The sequence below is a fragment of the Pogona vitticeps genome, chromosome 14 (genome assembly GCF_051106095.1).
Source record: "Pogona vitticeps strain Pit_001003342236 chromosome 14, PviZW2.1, whole genome shotgun sequence".
In the NCBI taxonomy this organism is placed as follows: Eukaryota; Metazoa; Chordata; class Lepidosauria; order Squamata; family Agamidae; genus Pogona; species Pogona vitticeps.
This window is the reverse complement of record NC_135796.1, coordinates 17,318,753-17,342,242: the sequence shown is the minus strand read 5'-3', so window position 1 is coordinate 17,342,242 and position 23,490 is coordinate 17,318,753. Positions and strand designations below refer to the sequence as shown.

At 43.3% G+C, this 23,490-nt stretch overlaps 1 protein-coding gene across 9 annotated transcripts in view; it reads right to left on the bottom strand.

Annotated features, from left to right (window-relative positions):
• Positions 1-23,490, bottom strand: part of PITPNM2 (phosphatidylinositol transfer protein membrane associated 2) — a 105,613-nt gene that overhangs the window by 45,248 nt on the left and 36,875 nt on the right. For 8 of the 9 annotated variants that reach the window (XM_072983239.2, XM_078381760.1, XM_072983245.2 and 5 more), the window contains one exon: positions 6,194-6,370. In XM_072983239.2, the coding sequence (XP_072839340.2) occupies positions 6,194-6,271 (78 nt within the window). In that variant the 5' untranslated portion in view covers positions 6,272-6,370. Of the gene's footprint in view, positions 1-6,193; positions 6,371-17,676; positions 17,839-23,490 lie in introns of those variants that run through there. The other variant, XM_072983242.2, reaches the window with a different exon arrangement.

Sequence of the window (23,490 nt, the reverse complement as noted above, 5' to 3'; positions counted from 1 at the left end):
ACAGGAGTTTAGGATTAACATGGCTAAGATGGACAGAGTTCTAGCCGTCGTGCAACAGGAGTATGAGTGAACAGCTGTTCTTGATAAAATTATTCGTAGAATAATGAAGTTGGAAGGGGCCTATAAGGCCACTGAGTCCAATTCCCTTGCTCACTGCAGGAATGCAACCTTGTAAAGGTTGATGATTCCAGATTCTCTTGTAGTTGATGGAGTGACCTCGGACACATTGGCAAAAATGGGGAAAAGCTTCACCAAGAGACAAAACAGAACATTCATTTCTTTATACAAATGCACAGCTATGGATACAAATATAAAAGCAACTATTGTGAATTGTATGTAACTGCCACTCATTGCACAACATCAGGTCTGTCACCAAGATGACCAATTTGCCTCCTGCTCAGTGTGTTGCACAGGTAGCACTAACTTTCGGGCATCAACCTTAATCTACAAGGCATTAACTACCTCACAACATTTATGGGAGAAGATACTGCGGGGCAGTTCTCTTGAATGATACTATATAATAGTGACATAAGAATAATACAAAAATTTCTACTGGATCAAACCAAAAGTTCATCCAGTACAGCATTCTGTCCTCCTACAGATACCAAGGAAGGACATCAAGGAAGACTGTATGTAGGCCTTGAGGTGTCATATCCCATCAATCTAGCAGTGGACTGGACTCAGAATCAGAGGCTGAAGAATCATAGAGGAGATAACTAGGCCAGACCGCACATCCATGTCAACTGGGCATGGCATTCAAGTTTAGCTCAACTTGTCACTGCCAAAGCAAGGTGCTTTTTAAAAGCTATCCTTCATGCTGCACCTTCTGCCTGCTTTGCTGACATAAAGGTTCTCTGGATCAGCTTGAAAAAGACAGGAGGACAACAGGCAATCCCCAGCCATTGGTATTTGTCTACAATACAAATGACAGATTGGATTCGATAGAAGAGCTTGGAAAGATTACTTTTTTGGCGACTACAAGTCCCAGAATTCTGAAGCCAACTGGGGCACTTTTCTAAGCACTGACAGGTAGACCCAGGGACGGGCATGTCATACCCAATCAGCTGCTATATTTGGAACGACAGGACAACAGACCTGCAGAGGCTGATTAGGGGACAGGCCTTCTTTGCTGTGGTGGCCAGGTTGGATTGCTGCCTTTGTTTCCCTCTCAACGATGCAGTTTTATGGTCTTCGAGAAAGGCTGATTAGAACTACAGCTGTTGCATGACGCACATGACCTTTGCAGGTACCCTTGTTCTTTCAGTCTCAGCCCATATGGCCCCATTCCCTCCCTCACCTCTCCATCAGAACGTGGGCAGATGGTTTGGGGCAAGCCTAGCCAATGTAAACTAAGTGGTCGCGTGTAAAAGGGAAGAGCCTGGGGAAAATGCAACTGGCATGTGTAAAAGGAGAAAGAGAGAGGAGGGGTGGCTTGCTAATAACAACACCTCAGGGGCTGCTCTTTCCCAGGCGACTCATAACAGATGGTCACATAATACAGTACAGCGCTATGCTGTGCATCTGGAGGACTTTGCCAGGACGTTTACCCAGCTGCCCAGACCTTGCCTTCTCCTTCCGCAACTATAAAGGAAAGGGAAGCCAACAGAGGCGGCCAGGTTTGGGGGTGACTTTGAACTAGTTTCCCTCGAAAACTGGGATCTGAGAGCAACAGCAGTAGAGCGATGCTTTGGCATTTCCAAGGCAGCCTCCCTGAGGGAAGGGATGTAAACAAAAGAAAGCAGGCAAAGTGGAGAAAGAGATGCTTAAGCTTTCCCAGTCATTCCTCTCTTATAAACTGCAGCCCAGCTACTTTTTGCTTGTGAACATATGGCATATTGGGGTCCTCTTACAGACATGTCTATAACAATTGATTAGCTTCAACCTCCTCCTAAAATCAACAGAATATGTAAATGACAAAATGCCTATTTTCTTCCAGATCAAACTTCATAACAATGAGAAAACGGAGCTGTTTTGTTTTTTTCATTTTCTAAAGCAAATATTTGCAGAAATTTGCACCAAATAGCAGATCCTTCGTTTAAAAAAAAATTAAAATGAAGAGCCCCAATTACATAACTCCTGCTGCTTCCAAAACAGAAGAGAAACGCTGTGTGTTCTCCAGATGGCCAAGCATACCAAAAAGATCAACTGCTTTCTTGCTTCATCAGCATTCATAAAACAGAAAGCGCACACACACACACAAAAGAGGAATGAACCTTTTGAGACAACACCGGTCACCAAATGCTTGGAGAGATAACTCCTCCAACACTCACAATTACTAAAAGAAGAAGTGGGTTGACAAGGATGAAAGTATTTTGACTCTGATAAACTAGGCCTTGCTTCTGCCAAAGACGCATACGATTTTTCCATCTCACCATAACTCGTGGCCAAAAAATGTTTCAGAGCATCGACTTGACCTCTAACCCAGATGTAGCGTCATCTAAGCTTTCTGAGGACTAGAAGACAAATATGAATTCAGAAGGCCAATGATTTATTCTTACAGGAAGGAAATTGTGCCCCTTGAAATCGCAGGTCCCCTTCTAAAGGTAAGTAGTAGGCTTGTTTTGACAGGAAAGAAGATTCATTTCTAAACTGGCACATTTTCGAATTATTTATATTTATAAAGTGCTTTCAAATGTATTGCTTTGGAAGACTTGGCACTGCAATTTAGCTTGTATCAGGACATTGCCAGCCAATCTAGATGGGCAATATTACATCCCTGACTATAAAAAAATGAAGTAATTGCAGCCATTAATCAATTAAAAGCTTTCAATCTTGGCCACATCTCATCCTGTGGCTTTTTACTATCCATTTCACCATGATGATGGTGGAAGGCTACTGAATCACAAATTCAGCAGCCTGAGAAAAGAAGTCAGAGAGGAGGCTGTAAGAGATATTCATCACCGACCTAAACACACAAAACTCTTCTTAAGCCCTGATGGTCTATCTCATGGCCAATCAAATGCAGAATATTGGGATTAGAACTTGGAGGAATTAGATTACAACTAGCAGAATCACCCAGCCAGATGTTAGGGGGAAAGCATGGAGAAGGCATGTTTATATTTGCTTTCTTGTCAGAAGGAGCCGCCATACATTCAGGGTGGATTTGATTTAAAATGGATTTTTATTTTATGAATTAAATTGAAAAAAAAAATCAGTTTAGATAAATTTGACGTAAATAAATCTGATTTTAAAAATCACAGATTTTTTTTTTTTTTACCCTCTCTGATTCAGACCATCGCCTACAATGGTCCAGATAATTGAAGATAATGTATTCCTCTCTGGAGCAGCGGGGAAGTGAAACCTGTGCCCTGAAACCACAGCTCGCTTCCTGGCTTCCAGGAACGAACACAAAGGAAACACCTGGTTTTGCATTGAAGCTTTTAGGAAAGCTGCCTGCTCATACTCCCTCCCAATGTAAACTGTTACAAAAAAGAAGATTTAAAAAAAAAAGGGGGGGGAGAAAAGAAACACTCCACAAAACACAAGCTCATCACTTCAACTGGCACAGGAGGCTTAACAGATGCAGCTTTTACTTCCTGTTCTTATTTGTCAGCTACCATTCAGGTTGCATGACTAAAATGCAGGTCGGGCGGGAGTCATTCCAGTCTCTATATCACTGCATTATATATATTACAATGCCTGTCTGTGCTAGAATCTACCCAAAAGTCCACCTCTAACTGTGCCGATCAAACAACGCAGTGATGTTTGTGAACACTGTGGACAACAGGAGGTCTAAGGAGCAAAGGCCACTCAAAGGCACCTAGCCTTGCATAAGAACTAACAAGCCAAATGCATGTTTAGGAATATTACTATACTATTAAAAAAACTATTTTTGACATTTCTGTAGCACCAACTACACAGCAAAAGCGAAAAGCTCACCAGGTCGCCCTCTTGCTAGCCTTTACTGTTAACCTACCTTGTCAAAGAAACCTATTTGCTTTTACAAGTTTCTGGTTAATTTAACCATTTTTGCCCATTTTTATTAGCTGCTTTTTTGAAGGACTGCTTGTGTTCAGTTCTTTCAATATTTCAGCTGTTCTGCAGAAGCATATTAACTTCACAACACAGATTCATTTATGATTTATAAAATATACATTAAAGAACACAAGCGTGTGTTCGAAACGCGCCATTGCCAAGGATGGATCTGAAGCTATGAACCAAACCAAATTCTCCAACAACCGTATGCATCCCCATTAGAAAGACACCTGACGGAAAATGTGGTTATCGGTGGAGTTTCAAATCTAATAAAGAAAAGCAACTCCAGTTCAGATCTGCATCTCTGCAAGCAGATCGAGGGTACATTAAGTCCGCTGCCGTAATGCAAAATTAATACTAATTGACGGAGGCTTTTATGTGTTTGTTGCAGAACGGCAAACCGCCCAAATGGCAGGCAGCCAAGGTGATGAAAGAGAAGTGGGAAGGGTGAGAGAGGCGCTGACGAATGGTTCAGAAGCTTCAGTTAATCCAACCTCGGCTTTTGGCATTCAAAACCTCAGCAGGGGATTCCAAAAAGGAGGAACGTGCATGAAAAGTCAGAAATTCAGTGTGATTTATTAAGGCGAGCCTTGCCAAGAAAGCCAGTGAACCTCCCACCTCTGGCTGCAGAGGAGAAGAATGAACGTATAACCCAACTCCACCGTTAGACCAGACTCCTTTCTGTTCATATATGCATGAAGCGAGAAAGGCCAGCCTAGGATAAATCCACACCAGCCAGAAATAGGTCATGAAACGGCAACATCCCAGAATTTTTTTGTGCTGGCAGAGAAGGTATTACCCTCAGGATACCACCCTCTGGGTCTTAATTGGGCAGAGCACTGTGTCTAAGGCCAGCCCTACAGCAGCCTGGAAGAATATGTGCAGGGTTAAAATATGCTGGTGATGACACCATGGTAACTAATGATGAATGGGCAGTGTGCAAACTGTATCCAGTGAACAAAATAATGGTGTGTGGGGTTTTCTCCCTGGTCCCCATCAGGTTCTGGAGCTACGAAAGGGTGAAATATTTTGGGAAAATGGAAATTTAGAAAAGAGAAGAAAGTGGGGTGCCCCTAAACCTTTTGCATTGTTTGTTATTTCTCCACTTTAAATCCTACAAAGATAACCCAAACAGTTTGCAAACACTTGTGTGCATGTACATATGTTGGGACGATCTGGGTTGAACTGGAGAGAGACAGGAACTGGGTCAATTTAGAAAGGGAATTAGAAACCGGAGAGAGAGAGACTGGATCTGAAAATCTATTGGGTGGGAAAGACGGGCTCCCCTGCATTTCACTCTTCTCAAAATTGACGCTTTCTGAAATTATTTTACCTTTTAAAATAAATACAAGTTAAGTCTCTACTATACTATTTGCATGTAAGGCAGGGTTGGTCCTATCATTAGGCAAAGTGAAGAAGCTGCCTCAGGCAGGGTATTTTCAGTATCAGGAAAAGGCATTAAGTTGTTAGTTCCTTGACTGGTGATTATTGTAATCTTACTGCCAGAAATGTCCAAAGGTGCTTTTGAGATTTTCATTCTCAAGGGCGCAGATAACTTGCCTGGCTTTGTACCCCTCACCTCAGAGTCATTAGCTGTTCTGCCTCAGGCAACAAAAGATATGAGGCTAACCCTGACATAAGACCAAGTTAACCTCTGTTGGGAATATATTTTGCCGGTTGCCACCAACTACACATCCCCACAAATTAGATCTATTGCAAGTGAGATATTCCAAAAGCTTAGGGAGTTTTCGCACAGAAAACATTCAAAGCACCACTTAATGAATATCTCTCCACCCTGTTTCTTCCCTTTTTTAATATAGAGGTTGTTAAATTTTTCATAGCTCATGTGCTTTTTTCCCTGCGAGCATGTTTTTTTAATTTAAACATCTATTTAAATGTGGAAGAGAAAATTAAGAGGAAATAATTGTTGCACATTTCCCTAAAGCAAAACAGCTTTGGGCAAAGCCCTGTGAGAATAAACATTACACTCCTTAAGAAGCAGCATGCTAAACTGGGGTTGGGTGTTCTTTGAAATCCAGCTACCCATTTACACACGCAGTTAATGATCTCTGCAAAGAGGTAATACAAGAGAGCTGTGTAACTCAGAAGCTGGCATGCTCCAAATACACATTGGCTCAAAGAAAAGATGTGTCATTTTAATTATCTGACACCCTCTTTTCTTAGGGATCAGCATGTCAACAAATATGTCTTTACCAACCTGTATCATGTACAGCTGGGCAATTCTATACTCGTCCACGCTCATGGGAAGAGGAATCCGATACTCCTTTATAAGCATGTTGAAATCCAAGCAGCCTTTTGGTGTGGTCAGAAAAGCAAGCCCCAAGTGGTCGCTGCAGGCTGCTTAAATAATAGTAAGCTTGTGCATTGATGCCCCCTGAAATAAAAGCAGAGAGAGAGAGAGAGAGAGAGAGAGAGAGATATGCATTTTTAAAATTCATTTATTGTTTTCAGGTGTTTCTCTTGCCCTTTTTACTCATAAACTGAGCAAACTGCAAGCTTCTCTATTCCACTTTAGATCAATCATGTGCCGGCCAGTCAATTTATGGTGACCCTTCCCAGGGTTTTCTAGGTAGAGAATATTCAGGAGTGGCTTCCCATTCTCTTCCTCTAGGGGGCAGCCTTGGGACTGCACAGCTGGCCCAAGGCCACCCAGGCTGGCTCTTCTCCCGGTGGGGGAATCAAAGTCCACTGAGCTATCGAGGCCACCGTTCCAGTTTAGAACAGCTAACTACTACCTAAAAAGAACAAAACAAAACCCAATGCCGCTGTGACGAGTTCCAGGACCAGAGATGACCCACCGAGAGGGTTAAACATTAACAGGAATCCAAGACAGACTCCAAAACGTGTCCGTCCCAAACTGAAGGCCGGCTAGGTTTCCGTTCGCCTCCCATGAGAACTCTATGTGCTCCTCTCAGCATCCTTGGCAAAATGTGCAGTACAGTAGTTGTGCATCCAATCATTCAACCCAACAAGGGCTCCTTAAGGGCAGAACATTTGAGAACCACCGCTTTCAGCCAAGATTCCCCCAAGCTCTGTACTTGGCCAGAGAAGAGATCCTTGGTGTACGACCAGAACAGGGATCAATACCGCTGCCTCGCCCGGCTTCACAATCTATCAAGCGGCTTTTCCACACACCTCCTCTACAGCTGAAGCGTGAAAAGCCTAAAGATGAAAAATGAATGCTTTTAGTACAGCCTTAGGGGCAGTAATTACACCCTCCCTCTTTAGTAGGTGACCTGCCCAAGAACGAAGAGTAAGCCTGGTGTTCCATTCAACAGCCTCTCTGTTGTCTTCGGTGGTTAGGAAACTGTGGAATGAAGCCAGTTACATTCATGTCTGGTTGCCTGGTTGCTTTGCCAACATTTAGATTTTTAGGTCTGCTGCAAAGTCACCTGGATATCTGTCAAAATTTACATTTTTGGCCCCATCAATTGCATTAAAAAAAGGTACATCATGCCTAGAACCTAGTCTTATGTGGGCTCCTGGCAGTGTTTCAGATCTGTAGGTTCAACACTGCTGCCACATCTAGTGTTTCCCGATCATTATTTGGCTCCCATTATCAAGAACTGCTAGCTTATCTCCATTTAACCAATGAAAGCCCAATCCTGCAAGTCCCTACTCAAAAGAAAGACCATGAAAATTAGCAGTTTACTACCCAAGTGAGTCTAGGACGGCAGCCTTAATCAACCTGCAACCAAGATGGAGATGTTAGCTTGTTTCATTATGCACAACGGAAGCAGAAAGAAGGCTGACAGCGCCCTTAAGACGAAGAGATTCATTTCACAGTGAGCTCTTTGGCAGTTGTATTTTTAGTGTTTTTATATTTATGTTGAAAGCCATCCAAACTCTGGTTTTCTCCATCAGATATCATGCAAATGGTGCACACAAACAAATAAAAATATATTTACAGATTACCAAAATCTCAACATAGACACCTTTCTGAGCTACGGACGTGGGATGATTTACCATATGAGGGCTTTAAGGTAACTTAGATGGCGACGAGGCAGTATATACATGAAATAAGATACAACTACCACTCAGTCCAAGAGGCTAGCTTTTAATACTTCTGTTTCATCCGTTCAGAATAAACACAGCCGCAAAACACAAACTGCTGTGCCTTTCAACTCACCGTCTGCTTAATTAAAACTTGGACCTTCATCAGTTAAAAAAAACCCGGTTCCTACCCATCTGCCAACCATTAAACCTTGCAGGTAATGCCCGTTTCATGGCACCCCTCCTCTTCTGGCACTCCCTCCCACAGCCGCTTTCCCTTCTATCTCCCAATCCGCTTTCCAGCCTATCACGGCTGCCATAAAAGGCAGAGAGAAAAGGAAAGAGAGAGCCACGCTTATTCCAGATGGTCACACACCAACCTCAGGTTCAACCTTATTAGTCCCAAAAGGCTAATAAGTGTCCCTGGTCAGTCACAGAGTCCATCATCTTTGGACCAAGGCTCCACTCTTTCCTTTGGTTTCCTCCCTCGCTCCCTCCCATGTTTTTCTCCACCCTTATCAAGGACTGAGCACTCCCAGCTGCCAACAGAAAGCAGCATTAAGAGCCTTGAGGCACCTTGCAGGATCAGATCCTAAATACCTTCATTCTCACATCTAATAGCAGCAGCGGAGGCAACTACCCTCTCTTCAAGGGAATAAATCTGCCAGGAACAAGGACAGTAAGTGAACGGGAAATCGGATTTAGCTTCTCAAAAAAATATATATTTATACACACACACACACACTACATTAGAAACAAAACAGTCTCTGTGTTTGATGTCATGGTAATCCATATTTATTAAGCAACTCATTCTCCCCCCCCCCCTTTTTATTCATTGAGGCTGCTTGCTATTCAGGACAGAACAGGCTCCAGGGTCATTTGTGGTATAAGATGTCTTAGAGCCCAAGAACTGCCTGTGAGAAACCTTGTCTGCCAATTCCAAATGAATGTAAGATGGGTTTAATTACTCCGTTGTGAAGTGGGCTCTGCACCTGTACAGAGAGATATGCTTTTTACTTACTTCCCATGTTCCTGAGTGGGGCGCTGTTGGAAAAAAATGAAACAGACAACAGCTACCTGTGAGAAATGAACCAACCGGCTAAAAACTCCTTAAAGTCAGAGGGCCAGGATCCTTCCTGTTGAGAAAAGCTGCATGCATACAGACAAGTCCATAAGCGATCCCCACCTCACTAGCCCGTCAAGCTGTCTGCTGAGACAATATTTAAAGCTGAAAACAATGTATTTTAATTGCATTTTAATTGTTTTATCTTTTTTACTGTATTTAAATTGTTGTAAGCTCCCAGAGACCTTTGGGTAGTGTGGGCGGCATATAACTTAAATAAATAAATAGACAATGGTGGTTTATATGATTAAAAGATAATATTTAAAGCTAAGAACAAGGAGTACTGTATAAAGAGGCAGCTTACATCATTAAAAGACGATATTAAAAGTAAAACAATAAGTATGCAAATACTAAACATGAACAAATACCACTCTGACTGATGCTAAATGTTCTTCTTGTGCTGCTTGTCTTGACAACAGAGTAGAATATAGTTATTTATTTGTTTGAGTTGTGTGAGGATACAGAAGCAACAGTGCTGTCGAATGAAATGTGTCGGTTCTTTAAAGTGCCACATGTTGCTTGGTCGGTTTTGTTGCACCAAAACCATATCATAAATGTGCCCCCCACCCCAATTTTCCAGTCAGAAACATAAACGCTGCGTGGTGAGGGGGCGAGCCAAAGAGCCACTTGCCTTTCCCACCGAAATTGTGTTCCCTCCATGAGAGGGAAGTCATCTTCCATGGGGTTCCATAACACTGGCCCCCGAGCCTTTTTCATTAAAGTAGTAATAAAGCAGCCCTATCTCAGCTCCCTCAGAAGCCCTAAATAAATTAGCTGTCTGGCACTGCATGATAAACAACTCTCTCCCCAGAACCCCAGTTTCCACACCTTATTTCCTGCTAAACCTCCAGATTTTATATTGCTCTTATACTTGTCAGTAGAAACCTCAGAGGAAATGTCTTTGGCATGAGAGACCGGGTTCAAGAGCCCACCGCCCATCCTCGCCCCTCAAAAACTCTGACCCATAGAAATTTCTCTGACAGGCTAATCTGTCAGAGAAACCTTCTTTGACGTTCCCGAACGGGGTGGGGATAACTTCATTAAGGCACTTTTAATTAATATTTTCAAACATGCCGGTAATATTTATAAGCAAAATGGGTTTCACTCAAATTCTCCACACGTCACAGGCGACACAAAATCCCGGCTCTCAAAACCCCATGAGTCATCATCTCCTTCCCACAATCCCTGCAAGGAATATTTTTATTTTTAAAAGGTTTAATTATAGGGATACTATGTTGCCCTGGATGCATGCCTGCCATGTTTCCTTGGTGGGTAGGAGATTGTGCTTTATGGGCTTAATTTTTTTAACGAGGAAGAACATACGACCATCAACGTAGAAGCCATAAAAACCACAGGGAACAGCAAACTAGGAAGAGAGAAAATATTACACTCCTAATGAAGCGACACACAATAATCTCTCAAACAGACACAGCCAAGGAAAGGACAACATTGTATTTCAGACTGAAAAATAGACATAAGCCCTGTTACCCTTTGGGAGCTAGATAAATAAATCTTACAAAATGGTTACATTTTTAAAATTGCATTTTCTGCTTATATTGCTCAGGGACTGGTTTTTGGAAGAAGCAGTTTAGAGTGATCTTAGAATAAGGATTAGAATCAAGAAAGAAAGAAAAATCAAGGGTTTCTATGAGTTAAGGACAAATTGAATTTTAACCCTGCTCTGTAGGTAGTATAGGATATACGTAATACAAGAGTATGCAGGGGAGAGAGAGAGAGAGAGAGAAGAATTACATTATACATCATGTTGTACCAAACAAAGAAATGTCTGTGTCAATTTTCAATATCACTTTGGAAATTGTTCAGTCTGGTGCTCGATGAAAGTCCACTAACGAGCTATATGGGTCTGATTTTGCACCAAAACCACATGGCAATGCGCCAAGATGCCAACGCACCCTAGGCTAAAGGCACTTTTCTGCTTAGTCCGGAACAGCTGCAAAAAATATCTTACGAGCAGAATAAAAGCAGTTTGGGATTTTGAAAAGATTGTGGACGGGTGTCGCTTCTACTGCAGTGCAAGTTGCGTCTGTGATACCTGCTCGGGGTGTGTAATTGCAACAGAACAGATTATTTTAAAGGCACCTCAAGTTTTATTCCCCTCCTGAGAAAAGTGACTGGGTAACATTGATATTGTACGCGTTGCTGTGAACATTTTGTTACCCAGGAAAAGAAATAACAGAAAGGTTTGACTGAGTAGAAATCCAGCAGCATCTCCATGGTCACAAGCGGTCCATCCCAGTTCTAAATAAAGGCGACGACTAATGGGCACCACTTGGGTTTCTTGAATAATAAAAAGGGATAAAGAGGGCTATCAGACGTCACACAATCTCTTGCTTACTCACACATACATCCACACACAAAAACGCACACAACTGTAGACGCCAGTGACCCTACTGGAAGATGCAATAATTGAAGCCCAATCCCAAGAGGTGGATTTCCCTTTCATTCAGGACAAAAACGTTTCATTATCAATATTTTTCCTGATAAGTCAGTACAGTAGGAACCTCTGCTCCTCTAGAATCATCTAGACCAATGGTCTACTCTGGGCGGCATTGGTCTAGATGGGCGGGGTATAAATCTAATAAAATTAAATAAATAAATAAGTAAACATTTATGCAATGCACTGGGGATATCAGTCTAGATAAGTAAGGGTTCATATTAATGACTAGGCATACTCAAACAGCTGTCTCTTTTTCAAAGGTGGACAGGAAGCAATATCTTCACACTCCACCTTAAATACCTGTGGAAGAGGCGGATAGTGGACAGCCTCCAAGGTTTAGGGTGCTGCTAATTAAGTAGTTTTATCCTGCCAATCTTTTTCCAGGGCATCCTCCTCAGTCTGCTTTAGAAACCCCCAAATGATGTTCAGAGTTGCAGGAAATTTGGGGGGACACCAGTACAGAGCTAAAGAAGATGAACACATTTTACAGGTGGGGCGGGGTGGAGGACGCCGCCGATCAATTAAACTCCAGAAAGGAATCCAATGTGACTGGTTCTTGACTGTTTTCACACACAGCCTTTGTAATCCTGATTCACAGTCCTAACAACAAGCAACTTCTCCTTAAACCGCCACTTCATGCCCTCTGAAGGCAACACCAAGAACTCAGAGGGAGTGCTGTTAACACAAGACAACTCCAGACAAATGTAGGAAGAGGCCAAAAAAACATAGAGCAAAATCCCACCAAGAAACCTAAGAATCCCTGCTTGAAGAGCAGGCGAAAAGAAACAGCTGCATTTAAAGGTCTTAATCTTCTTTCCATTATTAGACAAGGTTTGACGTCACGTTTTGAATTTAAGAGTTCATTGGAAAGCCAAAACTTATTACAGGAGAAGGATGGCAATGGGCCAAATGCAATACAGCCTCCCTTGCAGCTATTAAATCTCGCTGCAGATCACAGGGCGAGTCGAATACCTACTTGCAGAAACAAAAGAAAAACACATCCACAAAGAACCAGTTTCTAACACAAATGTACAAATAAGAGAACTCATTTATTTTGCCAACATTCATGGGGAAAGGGTCTTAAGAACGTAAGAAGAGCCCTGTGCTGGATCAGGCCAAGGGCCCCTCTCGTCCAGCGTCCTGTATCTCTCACCCGATGCCTCTGGGAGCACAGGAGAGACTACGAAATCCCTCTCTCCTGATCCCCCTCTTCCCCTGCATCTGGCATTTGGAGGTCCCTTCCTTCGAGGCCTGGCGATTATACATCCCCATCATGGCTTGTCACCTGCGCTGTGGACTTTTTAAGTCGTGAATTTAGTCATTTCTCCTGGTATATTAAATGCAGCGGGCAGGCACGTTCCCCTCACAATGTTCCCAGCTCCAAATTGCTGCTATTAAACTTTAATGGCAGAAAAGACTGTACAGTAAATGGCGACTGGAAAATTAACATGCAGAGTAATTCCATGCTGGAGAAATGAAATGAACTAAAAGCAAACCAAGGCATTTTCTCAATACAGTACTTTATACAGCCACAAATTAGAATGCAAGGCAGAGGTGGGTCTACTGATCCATCTCTGGCTGTCCTGCGGTAGACAGTAAGGACTTCTGACTCCCAGATGAAATGGCGCCTGCAAGCCTGAGGATAACATGTCTTAAGGAGTCCCCGGATGGAGAGATCCTGGTGTTAATAGTTAAAAAACACTGTAAAACTATTCTACTCCCCCCCCCTTTTAAATCTGAACATAATTTTTTTCCTACTAAGACAAATGGCAAGAAAGCGTTAGAGGGCTGCAAAAATAATTAAATAACCCATATATACTAATTCGTTCCTTTACAGTCCTCCTTTTCTTCGTCTTCCTCCTCCTCCTCCTGTCTTTCCCTATCCTGCTCCTGACTCACACCCTTCTGAGATGCAAAGCTAAAAATACCTGGTTAACAATATATGTCAAAAAATATAAGGGGAAAGGGGCTGGGGGGGGGAATGTAATCAGAAAATAGTCTAAAATAAAGCTGCAGGAGAGGGCACATTGCTGGAAATAGATACTGTAAAGGCTGAACAGGATGTGCTTAAAAAGGGCATATCGGCAGCGATGGGACAATGTGCCAAACAATCACATCGTGGCCAAGATGATTGTCATGAAGGAATTAATAGTTGGAAGATGAAATCTGTCAAGATCCAGCTGTGGAGAAATGGAAAGGCACAAACGGTCAGAAACACCAATTTATAACTGAGGCCCCGGTGTTATATGTTTGCGCTTCTGGGGACATTTAAACGAAAGTAATTATTCTTGAGGAAACAGGAACCATTCAGTTTTCCTCTCCTCATGCATGGTTTTTTTCCTCCTTTAACGTCATCAACACGAGCGCATCTGCCAGCACACTCTCTCTCTCTCTCTCTGAGAGGCAGGCTGTCCATCGGGTGAGAAATGGCCATGCCTTCAGCAACAGCCCACACGGCTGCATTCAGGGCAACCGCATGGAAGCAGAGCTATGAAAAAGTGTCTCCCTTCACGGTTGTGTGAATGGCGTCCGGTGCCAGGAATCGCTGGTGTTATACTTAGCCAGGCTAGTGCCCCAGAGCAATCATTTTCATCATCCTCAGGTGTAGTAGAGGGATCCCCAGGTAGTAGCAAAGCCAGCCCTACCGTTAGGCAGAATAGAGCAGTTTCCTAACACAGCAGATTTGAAGGGCCAGGAGAACAGTGTGGTGTATGTCACACAGCCGGCTGCTTTCGAGTGTGGTGAAGTCCTCATACTGCCAGCGTTGACGTGAGATTGAATTTTTCCAGGCCAGTTGGCTTCTTTATGTGTAATGGGTGTGCCTGTGTACTATCTATCCTCCTTTTTGCGTCAAGCAACAGATGGAGTAATAAGCTCTCTTTGCTGTCAGGTTACATGGAAAAGATGAGGATCTTATTTAGAAGCTAGTGATAACAAACTAGTCCTCGTGGAGTTAAACAAGGCTGCTGTCAACAGTCTCACCAGAAAGACTTCCAAGTGTACTTAAACCTACAAAAATATTGTTTTAATTCTGTATAGAATAGTTACTACTTAGTTAAAAACTGCCTGGTCCAGCGCCCTTCAAGGCTGATTTCTCAGCGAGGTTAAACCAATGCAGGGGAGAAAAACCTCCAATTATTAAATCGCCAAGGGTAATGAATGCTCACATAATTTAATTGCTGACTCAATGCAAAGGCCAAATTTCACTGCCTTGGTCTAAATGTTTCATATCTGCGTCTTCATGCCTCACATTAATAGATCAGCAACATTTATCTCCATTTGCCACACCGTGCTTCTCCTCAGTTTGCCTCATGAAATAAGTATTGGGAATAAACTCATTCAAAAATCATTAGCAGAAACAAAAGAACAGAAAAGCCCTTTCCAGGTTCCAAAATGGATTCTGACCCTTTCTGACAGAACGCTACCCACTTTCCTTCCTTTCCTTCCCTCTTTCTCCTTCCTTCAATATGACAGCGTCTCTCCACTGCCACAAATCACAGCCTGTGACAGGAAAACCAATCTCTCCTGACTTCTAAATAATTCACAGGTTTCCCTGGATATTTTCAAATTGAGTGATGAGGCAGGGAGACTGCGAAGACTGACTCTGACTGGGGGTAAAAAGTAGTTAGAACATTTGCAAGGAGGAATTTGATGAATTGAGGGAAGGGAGGGTAGCTCTCACTACTACTAGTCAAGATGGCTATATATGATTTCCAGCTGGCTGGATTGCTCAGTGGGGAGTAGGAGGTTGAGAGTTCGATTCCTCCACTCAGCCTCCTGGGAGAAAATCCAGCCTGTGTAGCCTTGGGCAAGCTGCACGGTCCCAGGGCACCCCCCAGTGGAAGGGAATGGTAAGACACTTCTGAGCACTGTCTACACGGAAAAGCCTGCCGTAAGTCGGGACCGACTTGATGGCACCCAGTTGTTATTATTGTTATATAATCTTTCTGGTTTCAGAGGCGGTATGTCTCCCCATAATGCTTGCTGCGGGGCGGGGGCTGAACAGGAGGGTGTTAATGCACTCACATCCTGCTTGTGGACTTTCTGAAAGCATCTGGTTTGCCCCTGTGTGGGATCAGAATGCCAGACTAGACAGGCCTTAAGTTGGACCCAGCGTGACATCACATTCTCAAAAGGAAATCAGCCGCAACAAAAGCACAGATCTAGACACGTCTTAGGTAAGCTTCCGCTCCTCATGGAAGCTTCTCTCCACCAAAAAAAAAAAAGGGGGGGGGATAACAAGCCAAAATTTAAAAATAAAATAAATCTCAACAGAGAAGGGGAAGGGGATTAGCAGGCAGCCACAATTTTACACGTTCTCTGGCAAACACCTTTAATAATTGCCTAGATGCACAGACCTAGTGTGTCCAAAGCCACTGCCAGGACTGAAAGAATTCCAGCGAACGGCCTTTTGTTCCCAATTAAGGGAGAAGCACAGGGAAGAGTTTAACCACAGAGGCCAAATCAATGGAGGTTCTGCTCGTATACCGCCCCATCAATCTCTGCATCCAATGGCTGGTGTAAGGACTGAGTATCTTGACTTCACTCTGGTTATTTCCCCGAATCTATCTAGTGTTAGCAGCTGATCTACAGTACCATTTTAATGAGACACTCTCTCCTGTCAGGCTTCCCAGACAGGCTATCAATAACAAGGAAAACAGCAGGGCTTAGAAACCAAACAGAAAGCTAGCATTTTAACATAAAGCAACAACAATGAGAAGCACGTTTGCCTATTCTGAGAGGAAGAGCTGTCAGATCTGATTTATACGATGGGGAGAATCACAGACTAGAGACAAATCAAGATCCGATCGCACAAAATACAGAGATTTTTGTTAAAGAACAAGGAAGCCCAGCAAGAAGCAGCCATGTTACTTTGTCCTGACATATTGACAAAATTAAAGGGATCAAGGAGAGAGAGAGAGAGAGAGAGAGAGAGAGAGAGAGAGAGGTAAAATATTGTGGCACTTTAAAAACCAATCTATTAATTTATGAGTTTTCATATATTTTTGACTGATAAATGTTCACTCTGAAATATGTTATTCTTAAGGTGCCCTGATATTTTGGTTCCCCCCTTCCTCTCTTGTATGTTCCCCCCCTTTAATTTTGCCAACATGCAGGATATAAAGGTGATTTACAACCCTGGGCCGTCCTAAATGACTGTCTTGCTCTTCCATGTTAAAAGCCCGGCTCCTAGTCCATAGAAATAGACCAACTTCAACTGACCCATTATATAGTTGCTCCTTCTCTCCTCCTGCAAAACAATACCAGGGATCTCTGGATCCCGTCACACTACACTTGCCAGGAAAATATACTCTTAAATGTGGCTTGGAAGGGATATATGTTTGTAATGCAGCTGTGATGACAAGGAAAGGCCAGAACATCACTTTCTCCCTGACGTGCTCACGATGTGTGTGCGCCCGAAGAGTTTGAGGAGAGTTAGCTTTATGCTTTGCTTCAATGCCAACGTGGTGCTAAAACCCGTTCTGTCTTTCTGTGGCACTGTCTGTTGTCAGTCATGGCACAACAGCTGACAGGAGCTTCAAGGGGGCTTTCTGATTTGATCTCCTCTCTCTTAATTAAACCCTTATCATTTGACTCCTTACTCCATCCTGCCTTTCATTTTTCTTTTCTCTTTCTTTCCTCCTCCCGCCCCCAAACAACAACAAAAACTCACATCAGAAATACCATTTGGAATAAATGGAAGCAGGAAGCCAATTGCATTGCAAAACTGCAGGTTTTATCTGGGCGCAACTTTGGTGCACTGGATTTGCCCATCTGGGTGCAATGTTGCATCACCGCCGGTTCCTCCGTTCCGAGAAAGGCAGGTGCCTGAGAAATTTGCATTGGAAACAAACCAGAAATTTGCAAAAACAGCAGCAGCCTCACCAGGCAGAAAGCAAAAGGAAAAGGGAAAAAAAAAAACCTCTTTGCATTATCTCCTAGAGGCAAAAGATTTCAAAACATTCAGAAAAGAAGTCTGACAGATCTAGGGAAGTATGGAAGAATTCACTGCCTCTTAAAGAACAAATGGTCATGCATTGAATGAGCTTAAACAGAGAAAGGTCTCATGGCTGCAGCCTTTGGGTCCTCAGAATTATCTCCTTACCTGCTCTCAAGAAATGCATGCCGTTCCCCTAAATGGTATGGATATACCCTCCCAGGAGGAGCGATGGTCCTACGTAGTTTCTTCCAGACTTTTCATTCCCACAAGTGACTGCAGGAAACTCAACCCTGCAGCAGGAAGCATGACCTTGCCTGTGAACCCCCCAGCTAATCTTCCGCCCTGTTTCAAAAACACTCTGCCGCTTTGTTCTGGCAGATGGAAGGGTGGAGGACCTCCGCTCACTGTCGTGCGCCTCTGCTAGCCTTACCTGGAGTGCAGTTTGGAACTGTACCTGCCGTCAGTGGCCTCCTTCTGTAGAACAATAATACAAGCATCAAGGGCAAGAGCTAATACAAAGCAAGGGGGCTAAGAAGACTGGGAGCTAGGAAGCCCCAGGTCTCAATATCATCACAGACTCAACTCACATTGGTGTGCCTTAAGGCCAACCACTCCTCTCTGGACTTCATCTCCCTGGTCCCTGGGGAAAACATCATGCCAATAACACAGAAATAAATTCAGTCTCCCCCCCGCCCAATGCGAAACAGAAATTATGTATTCTCAGTGCCCAGTTGTGCTGCATAAACGTTCCCCCCCCCCATTTAAAGTCTGTTTCATCAGGACACAAAAAAAAGATTTGTTGTGCAAACTTTAAGATTCATTGAAGCACAAACTTTTGTGGATCGCGGGCCATCTCTACGGATCCATGGAGACCATCATTCAGGTCAGAGGTATCTATAAACAGGGGCCACCGTTGTATGTGATCAGCATCAAGTGGGCCAAGGGAAGATGACAACTGTATAATTAACATTAGTCACAAAGGTTCAAAGGGCTGCTTAGCATAAACATCCCGGCAAATGTTGCAGGTTTAGCTAATGTTTCAAAAGTCCGCAGAGCCTGTTTGGTGACTATTCCCAATGCTCTTAAACATTACCAATGCCATCTGTTTCCAACTGTGGATAATATAGAACAGTGTCCCCCAACCTGCTGGTCTCCAGATGGGCTGACCTCCAAACCCATAATCTAAAAACGAATGCTAAAATCTCAGGAGGTGATCAGGTCGAAGGAGGCTGCTTTACAGATCTGCTGAAAGTGCGGAAGATACATTTACAAATGCGGAGTGTGGCTGTTCACTCAAAACTAGACTCCTCTCATCCAAAAGTGGAAGGTTCACATAAGCTTTTTAAAATGTGCCATTTGAGCCAGAGTTTCAGTCACCCCTGGAGAAGCTGCCACCACAGGTCCAAATCAAACAATTTGTGAGATCTTTAAGGTGCATATGCTTCATCACAGAGACCCACTGAGATAGGGCACCATCTCTGGGAAAAAGCATAGGCAGATATGACAGGCTTGAGAAATCAAGCTAAAGCTGTCCAATGTAGTACAGTAGATTAATCTGAATTACACTAACCCAGTAGAATTATTTCAGTGGAATGATTCATTAGGAAAAGGTGGGCTTTGATTAAAATGCAGGAGTTATCATACCCAATGCCCCTACCTTGGGTAACCACTCTTTTTTTCAGACATGAAATGCATTTCTGGCAGCTGCACAAACTTGTATTTGCTAACAGTGGCTCTGCTACCCATCTTGTTACCTAATTAAAAATAGTTCGGCTTTGCATCCAGTTGAGTAAACAAGTGGTAAAGCTATCCTGAAAAAAAGCAAAACAAAACAGTGAACTAGATACAGATACTTCAATTGTGAATAAACCAACAGGATGAAAAAAAAGAAAGGCCAGGGAGAGGCTCTCTGTCATTAAAGCACAGTGAAAATCTGCATGGGAAAAAGCATCCAGTGATAGAATCTGCAGATGCTAAGGACCTGCATCCAGAGCTACGTGAACCCCAAGCCAGACCAGAAATCCAGAAACAACAGGGATGTTTTGGGAACAGGAACCATATGCTACACGGTGATGATGTGGGAATGAATCATCTCTTGCTTTTGTTTTTATTCAAATTTTACTGTTAGCTCTCTCAAGTGCTATTTTTAGAAGAAAGGTGGGATATAAATAAATTATAGTTTTGCATCACTACATGAGGAAAATACAAGACAGATGCTTTCTGTAGCAGACACATGGTGATAAAATATCCACTGTTATTTTCAACTTACGCCTTGCGACACGATGGGCTTTTCACCCAGACTTAAACTATATCCATCAGAATGAGAGAGAGAGAGAGAGAGATTATTTTACTCCTAGTACAATATCAAATGTAATTAATTTGACATGCAGGCTGGTTACTTAGCATTCGGGGCCTAAGAATGTCAGCATGAATTCTTAAGACCTCAAGCTCCCTACTTTAGGAACAAAAGAGCAGTTTTGTGTGTGCATGAGTGTCCTATTTTGGACTGGTCATGCTTTTTATAAAAAAAAACTGTCCTGTCCAAAGGATGGTAGGGGTAGAATTTAATCTAATGTAGATTCTTCTTTAGATAAGGAAATCTATGCCAGTTTCAAAGCCTGTCCTCAACTCCCAGAGCATCCACAAATGACAGGTCCTACATGAATCATGCTACACCCATTACCGAAATACGCCAGCAGGTTCTTCTTATGATGGCTCTGTCAGTTTCGGGCAGCAAAACTACATGTAAACCCATGTAGTTTTTGCGTTCTCAGGATAAACACAGGGCTATGCCATTTTGCCTCCCAAAGAAAGAAGGAAGGAAAGCAAGCTCAGTTGATCAGCTCAAGATGTGCCCAGTAGCTACCTACAGAAGGAAGACAACTAACAAAAATGTGAAAAGTGCAGCTCTAACTCGAGAGATGCAGACTCTTCAAAAAACAAATTCTGGACATGATCGGTGTCCGCAATTTATTACCCAACCGTCTGTCCCGGAGAAGGGGTAGAAACACTCCATCATTTCCAAGGGAAAGAAAGGAGCACGGCTTTTTCCCCCTCTCCACACTAATATCTGTCTGTCTGTCACCTGGGGCAATGGTCCTGTTGCAACAGGATTCCATCAGCGTTTGAGGGAGAGGTAGAAGAAAAGGCAGAAGGGAAACAGGATGTTCCACCTGGGACCTTCTGTGTCCACCCCAAGCTCCTCCTCCTGGATGATGATCAGAGCACTGGAGTACAAAGGTGCCCCCCCCCCAGAGAGCCACTAAGCTCTGGTTGGGAACATAGGAACTCAGGACCAAACTATAGGTTTCAGGTGGCCATTACAGCCCAAATCACATTTGTATTCAAAGGATGTGATAAAAGCTGTCTTTGATGACCAAGAATCAGATTTGTACTATTCCCTAAGGCAAAGTACAAAATTTAGAAATTATAAGAGGCAAGAAAAATGATCACACACAAGGAGCGCTTAGGAAACTCCCTCTTCTCAGAGGCATACCCCTCCAAATGGCCATCTTTGGTCTTCAAGAGGGTCAACTCCTACAATTTCAGAGTACCTTTGTGAAGTCCTGCAGTTTCTGAACCTGACCAGCGGCTTGATGCTGGCTCTCCATCAGAGACGAGCTTCTTATTCTTGCATCCTGTTGCCAGTCAACTTCTAACTCTCAATCAAACAACTCCCAAAATTTTGCACAGTACCCCGGTGGGTTCTCAGATGGGTTGCTCCAGAGTGGGTGTTACCCCCAATTAGAGCCCCAAGTTAACTTATTTTTGAAACCAAATATGCAAATGTCTTCTTAAAGAGGAATGCATTTCCTTGCAAACAATCAACCTTCCAAGAAGGAGAAACAACAAGGCATGTCCTTGTGACATCTCCGGGAAAGAATGTATGATGCGAGGACACCTGTTCAATAACTTGGCAAGGTGTGTTGCAATCTGCCTGAAACAGGAGTCCGAGGGAAGGGGAACGGTGGAAATGATCCTTAGGGTCTCCTCTGCCACAAGTTATTCTGAAACTCTCAAAGGAAGAAGGAAGGGAAATGGATGAGGAACCCGGGAGTCACGTTGCTGTAAACCATCTCTATATACATCCCCCCTCCTCCATTGACCTGACATCTGGAATGAACAGCTGTCTAACTCTGCTGGCTTTCTTTTCCAGTGGAGCGACGATGCTCAGAGCGCGACAAGGCTGTGGCAGCAAAAGGTGCCATGAATCGTAGGAAACACATTCACAGGAAGCTGTCAGCCATAACTGCTAAGCAGAATCTCCACATTCCACGTAATACACCTCTGATGATTAAACAGGGGGGATACTACAGTGGATTGGTTGCCTCCACCTGGTCTTGCCTGTGAGTTGCCGGCTTATCACTGTCGAAGACAGCATGCCTGGGTCGGCTGTCTCTTATTTGTGTGCGCGCACATGTGTTTATATCAGAACTGGAACAGATACTGACCATGCCAGCCAGTTTTAAAAGTATTGGGCAGGGCCTAATTTACATATGCTCTGGGGCCTGTAAGCCAATTTGGCTTCCCCGAAGCTATGCTTGCAGATGGAGCTTGGTGGACCTTGAGTCCTAGCCTTGGATGGGGGCTCCAATGTTCCCATCTGAACAGTCTTCCAGTAGCTCCCTTCGGCTGCCAAGCTGGCTCTCGGCCGCGCCGCCTGTCTACGGCATAACAAAAAAATGTGTCTCTCTCCAAAGTGTTTGGGTTGCGAACGGTTGGGTTCCAGGTTTCCAAGTTGTCATGGCTGTGTGTGAGAAGCACGGAAGAAATTAAATCCATGGAAAAGGGTCACAGGAGGATAAACACAATCCAGAAAAGCATCACACGAGCATGTGTTTGATTCTATAATGCAACTGCATGACGCAAATTTGAAAAATCTCTAGAGTGATAAACCAGAAAGGGACTCTTAGAGCTGGATTCTCGAAATGTTGCACATTAAAAAGGGTGATACTATTAGATGCATTTGGTTTGATTTCTGCAGCTGATTGCTGCTGGCTTTTGCCCTCTTTTAATAAACAATGCTTGTATATGTGAGAGGGAAGGAGGAAGAGAAAGAGAATAAAATGAGAATGAATGCTGGTATATAGCCTTTTTTTAAAAAAAGGATAGTCTCCCACTGTAAATTTGGCCTCTGGATTTTCCACCAAATAGGCTAAGAAAAGGGAGTTAAAGAACAGCACATTTACATTTCAATCTCGTTTTCTCTCGAGAAATAGTCTCTCCAAAACCAGGTGCTGCCTGGCCTTGTGCTACAATTGGTTATACGTACTCCTTCAGTCTCCTGGTTCTGGTCAAGAACAAACAGGTGCCACAGGATGATGGCAAAGGGGAAGTAAATCAAGAATGAAGGCCAAAGGAAGCCATCTCTTGGGTGTGTCCTCAACAGGTCTCTTTGCCAACCTCTAGTTTGCAATTGAGGCTGAAACCTCACCCAACATCAGATCTGGCTTTAAAGCGGGTGAATGTTTTCTCCTCTTACAAGGTTCTCTCTGCAAACATGCAAATCTTTTAGGACTACCATGCCTGTGGCATCAGATTCGCCAACAGAACAGTGCCGTTTCCCGAATGAGCACTTAGGAAAGAAAAAGTAGGATTATTTGCCAAAGGCAAAATGAAGCCAGCTCCTCTTACACGGCCTTTTCTTCCTAAGAGAATGTTCCTTCTAACGACACGTTTAACTGTACTGCCTAGTTTGGCACTCGGATCCTGCTCAACACCTGATGGCCAGCAAGATGACGAAAAGAACATCAAATATTTTCTCAATTTGCCCCTGAACAATATTTCTTCCACGGTTGCTACAGCAGCTCTTTTTAAAATCACATGAATGGCCACAGCTGGAAAATGTGTTTTTTTGGGGGGGAGGGTTGCCTATAGATCCTGAACTTGCCCGAATTGTACATGCTGTAGTCCCCGAAAAATCACATCTCAAGCTTTGTTTATGGTTTGGTTTGATTTTTAACAACATGCAAGATATGC